The sequence below is a fragment of the Mus caroli genome, chromosome 2 (assembly GCF_900094665.2).
Source record: "Mus caroli chromosome 2, CAROLI_EIJ_v1.1, whole genome shotgun sequence".
In the NCBI taxonomy this organism is placed as follows: Eukaryota; Metazoa; Chordata; class Mammalia; order Rodentia; family Muridae; genus Mus; species Mus caroli.
The window spans coordinates 156,579,410-156,584,940 of NC_034571.1; the positions used below are offsets into that span (position 1 = coordinate 156,579,410).

General features: G+C 45.7%; 1 protein-coding gene across 1 annotated transcript; it reads right to left on the reverse strand.

The window, feature by feature from the left end:
- Nucleotides 1–845: 845 nt before the first annotated feature.
- On the reverse strand, nucleotides 846–4,930 carry LOC110290221 (protein WFDC10B-like). The gene is made up of 4 exons (XM_021156714.1): nucleotides 4,884–4,930; nucleotides 4,563–4,734; nucleotides 1,982–2,131; nucleotides 846–1,599 (listed from the first exon to the last, which is right to left on the reverse strand). The coding sequence occupies exons 2-4, from the start codon at nucleotides 4,690–4,692 to the stop codon at nucleotides 1,544–1,546; spliced, it is 336 nt and encodes a 111-aa protein (XP_021012373.1). The 5' UTR covers nucleotides 4,693–4,734; nucleotides 4,884–4,930; the 3' UTR covers nucleotides 846–1,543.
- Between the last annotated feature and the right edge of the window lie 601 nt (nucleotides 4,931–5,531).

Here is a 5,531-nt window from a genome sequence, read left to right on the forward strand (position 1 = left end):
TACAAGTGTTTTGCCGGGATGTAGGTATAGGCAACATGTGCATGCAGTGGCCAGGAGACCAGAAGAGGGTGTTGGATCCCTTGAAAGTGGAGTTAAAGACGGTTGTGAGTGCTGGGAACTGAAGCTGGTTCTGTGGGTACAACAGTAGAAGCCAAGGGTGAAGGGCTGGCAAGTGAGGCTGTGTAGCCCAGAGCCTTGTACTCAGTTCATCGGTCCATCCTACTCTGTCTGTAGTTGGGTCAGGGGCAGGAGGAACAATGGTATTGCTGCCTGTGGGTTGTCTTGCTCCTCATCCACACCCTTCCCCAACCCCACTCTCTGTTTATGATTTTCACTCTGCCATATGCCGAGTCTGTCTCATCCTCTGGGGTAAAATGAAGCATTTCTTCTTCCAGAAGCCTACCGCAATGCCACAGCCCACAGAACATCTCTTCTTTATGTGCCAAGGCCCTGACCCCTTGGTCCCTTCTTGCTACACCCTTTTCTTTCTTTCTTTCTTTCTTTCTTTCTTTCTTTCTTTCTTTCTTTCTTTCTTTCTTTTTTTTTTTTTGGTTTTTTCGAGACAGGGTTTCTCTGTATAGCCTTGGCTGTCCTAGAACTCACTTTGTAGACCAGGCTGGCCTCGAACTCAGAAATCTGCTTGCCTCTGCCTCCCGAGTGCTGGGATTAAATAAAGGCGTGAGCCACCACGCCCGGCTTGCTACACCCTTTTCTAACTTCGACCTCTTTAAATCATATGACTTTCCCCTTCCTCAGTCTATATACTAAACGTCACGCCTAGTGACCCCTGCAGGCATTTGAGGTGGATTTGAACACACACAATCTTCATTGTGCATTCTTGACAAAATCCTCTAGATACTGTTTATTCTTTCTGTAGCATTTTCTTACATTTGAAAAGACCCCTACAAACCCCCAAACAATCGACTGAATCATAGTGACAAGCAGGTGATGTTTAAGAGGAGAGCTTATTTAGAGCAAGCAATGCCTTCTTCCAGTTCTGAATCATTGCTGTAGCCATCTTTATGTAAGATGTCACGTTCGTGGACTAATTAAAAACGGAAGTAGCTTGTGGGGAACCTATGAAAATCAAGGGTCTGAGATAGTCTCAGAAGGGGTATACCCAGGCATGGTGAATTCAAAGTAACAGTATCCTCGTTGGCCAAAAAGAACACTTCCCCCATCCCATATATGCAGTTTTCTCTTCATTATGTCATGTCAATAAGCAGAGACAAACAGGTCTAGGAGTTTGGGTGAAAGAGACTAGACTGCTAACGGGTGGGAAGGTAGGAAAAATCTAAACTAGGAGGTAGGGGTTAGGGGCTGGGGGGAGGGGTGGAGTTAGAGAAAGTAGTTGGGGCAGCAACAGTCCTGTAACTATAGACAAAAGCAGGGTCTCCGGTCCTGGAACAGCTTATGGGGAAGGAGGTAGGCAGGGAAGACATTGTCTGGGCACCCTCACTCCTACCCACACCTGATTCAAGAGGACGGTCCAACAGGAGGTTGGTCTTCCAACACTTTCCGAGTGGTTTGTAAGGATGATGATTTATGGTACAACCGTGCTCACCGAGTTCCTGATTTTATGGTTTGGCTTTTCGCCCTCTAGAGGAGAAAAGGATAGGACGATGGGGTCACACCATGTAGACAAACAGACTTCTCTAGGGGTGATCACAACTGATTCCCTAACTCCTGGGTCACTAATGGGATTTGTGGCATAAGAGATGCCCACATATAGCTTCTCCTACGGGATGATAACCCACTGGGCATAGACACAGATGCCAGATTTTCTGGGGCTTGACAAAAGCAGGTAGGCCTGCAAGTGGAGACCGGATGCCTGAAACCAGGATGGAGAAATAGAGGTCCTCTGAGTGGATTGGATGTAGGAACTGAGAGGCACAGTGCCATGCTGTCTCTCTTCCCACAGAGTGGGTTTCCAAGGTCTTTGTAACCTGGACGAAGAGGGGACGTGCTCTTCAGAACCTACCCGCCTCTCCCGGGCTCATGCAGACATTGCCGCAGAAGGAGCGGCAGCAGTGAAAGCCCTGCTCACAGTCCAGGTGAGCCCTGCAGTAGCTTGTGCACTGGGTGCTGGTCGGCCGCGTCAGGCAGGGGGGCAGTTTGGGCCTTGTTAAAACTGAAAAGGAATACATAAGCAAGCATTCCCCTAACCAAGAGCATTTCCTCACTACTGCCAGCAGCTCCAGCGCTCAGGGATCCCCTCTGCTTCCTCTCCTCCCCCAATAGCCTAGCGATTTCTTTTTGGTTCTTGGACGAAAGGGCCACTCCCTGATGCCCTCCTTAATCCCACAAGGCACTGTAATGTTATCCATATGGACTTTAAACCCACAAACTTAAGTCTAATTCTCAAAGCAAAAAGTCCTTCATTTTCACTTTATTTCACAGGGTGGGAGGTATTGGGTCCCAGGGTAGGAAATCACCCGCCTCTTGGCAGTCGACTTTTTGTTTTGTTTTGTTTTGTTTTTTTACATGGCTACACACTCTGGATACTAACCCCTTGTCAGAGGAGTAGGCTGCAGAAGTTTCCTTCCAACCTTTGGGCTGTCTCTTCCTTCAATTTTGCTGCGCCAAAAGCTTTATAATTTGAGGCCCTCTCCTGAGTTTTTCCTTTATGTCCCGAACTAGTGGAGTCCTCCTCAGAAAGTTGTTGCCTAAGCCTGCAGCCTCAAGTGTCTTCCCCAAGGTTTCCTCTAGAGCAGTGGTTCTCAACCTTCCTAATGCTGCGACCCTTCAATATAGTTCCTCATGTTGTGGTGGAGCCCCCCACACACACACACCATAAAATTATTTTTACTGCTACTTCATAATTAATTTTGCTACTGCTATGAACCTTAATATAAATATCTGATACGCAGGCTCTCTGATATGCAGCCCCTGTGGAAGAGATATTTGACTCTTCAAAGGGGCTGAGACCCACAGGTTGAGAACCACTGCTCTAGGCTTTTCACTGCCTCCTGCATTACAATATCGAATACTTTGCATCCCAAAGACGAATACTCTACTCAGATGAATAACAGAAGTAAGAATGGCTGATAAATGCATGGAAGAATGTTATGCAACCCCCCGTCAAGCCAGCAAACACTGGCTAGAAAGGTGAGGCGGAGGAAGAGGCCTTTAAAGTGGGTTAGTGGAAAGGGGGTGTGGTTCAGCTGCCATGAGAATCAGAAGGGAGACTCCGCAAAACTAATAGAATGACCACAACAACCCACCATACTATCCTTGGAAATATCTCCCAGGAATCAGAACACCATACAATAAATACTGCATGCTCGTGCTCATGCCAGCAACATTCACAAGTCAATGTATAGAATTAGCCTAGTCAGCCCATCAATGAATAAATAAACTGTATATACAGAGATATGATAATATATAATAATATATAATATACATATAATATATGTGTATATGTGTATGTACACACATACACACTATATATATATTTCATTCTTAGAAAGGATGACATGAATGGAGGCAGACATCATCATGCCAAACAACAGAAGTACAACTCAGAAAGACCAGTGATGTCTATTTTTTCTCATATGAACCTAGTTGTTTTAAACCGATGAAAGTTGGAGTGTCTTACTTGGGGGAAAGAGACCCTGTGGGAGGAAGGATGGAGAGAAGCTGGGGGCAGGGAGCCATATGATTAAAGTACCTCATCTATCATGTGAAAATGTCATGTCAAAACCTATGTTTTGTACAAATAGCCTGTGTTAACTTTTTAATACAAAGAATCAGGGGCTATTTCAGAAAATCAGAGTTAAGAGTCTCAGCCCCCAATATGACAGCTCACAACTGTCTCTTAACTCCAGTTGTGGGGCATCTAATGCCCTCTTCTGGCCTCTGTGGGCACTGCACCCATGCGGTGCACAGCCATTCATAGAGGCAAAACACCCACACACAATAAATAAGAACAAAAAGGAAAGAGCCTGCCTTCCACCTCCACGTCTCCATTTCTGGCTGAAACAGCTGCCCAGAAACTCAGCTTTCTCTTGAAAATGTTCCTCCTTTCAGTCTTTACCCATCTCCCTTCCACTCAGAATTCAAAACAACAACAACAACAAAAAAAAAAAAAAAAACCCTACAGAACTTCTACGAAGCTCACAGGTTCTAAAACATCCAATTCCCTTTAAATGGTGGGGGCACATAGTAAGAAATCATTAGAAATCCTCTGTCCATGTGTGCTCTGTTTCTGAAGCTCATAACTGAAAATACCAGCTCCCAGCAGCTAGAGCTAGATGCCTCCAGGCAGCCTCTAAACCTCTTAGAACTGCCTAGATGAGTGTTTTCCTGGATAAAAACACGGCGTGGCTGCCACAATCCCCTCCAACAGACATAAAAACAATGTCTTACTTGTAGCTTCAAGATACCCTCCAGGTTGAGACCTAAACATTTGGTTTCCCTCCAGCATCCTGGCTTTCAAAACGAGGGATGTTCTGGGGTGCCCCAGCCCACCCCTGCTTCCTCCCTGCAATGGGACTAGAGAATGGTTAGGATTATTCATTTTCTGCCCAGTCCCCACCTTGAAGCCCATCCAAAATACCTACTGTAATCTGGAATTTGGATTTCAGAAAAATATCTGTCCTTCCATCTTGCCAACACCGGCAGGCCTAATGTGCCAAGGAGTAATAGCATCTGGAGAGTGACTTGCCACTTCATGAGGCCAACTGGGGACATCAGGCTGCAAGGCTGGCAGGAGACTCAGTGTTGCAACAGGACCTGCAAGGGGCACAAAGCCTTCCTGGTGGGGAGGTGGGAACACCCACACCTGCCTGGCCTCCCAGCACCCTGCCTGGTTTGGTACCATGTCCCCCCTCCATCCACACTACCATCTTGCCTGAGGTCAGCTCTTCACAATGTCCTCTCACCTTCTTTTCCGTTGCCCAGTGGAGCCACTCACACCTTTACATGTTCATGTTTGGGAAAATTTAAAAGCAGGAAAGTACAAGAAAAAAAATAGAGGCTCTTAGTTATTCATTACCTAGGGCTGAGCGCTGGAGTTCATTTAGGAAACCATCCAGGTTTTCTGCCCTATCAAAATGCAGATCTCCTTCATCTACACCTAATTAATTTACACAGTTTTCATAAAGTTGTCATCACATTACACCTACTGATTTAATCAAATATTTATTTTCCATAATATGATTTTCTGGAGCAAGTGCTATTTTTTCTTGTGCAATACTACACACATACACACACACACACACACACACACAAATCCTTACTGAATTTTCACCCAGCAAACACACCCATGTAGGCATCACAAGGTTCCGAGTCAAATAAAATCAAGGTCAAGTCATGAGTTCATATTTATGTAAACTCAATTGGAATAGAATGGGAGTTTGCTGAAGAAAGGATTTAACCAGTGTCAGGTGAAAGAGTGAGAAATCATGGACCCCATGATGGAGCCTGTGATGGAGCCTGTGATGGACCCTCTGATGAACCCTGTGGTGCAGCCTGTGATGGATCCCATGATGGACCCTGTTGGTGCAGCCTGTGATGGACCCCATGATAGA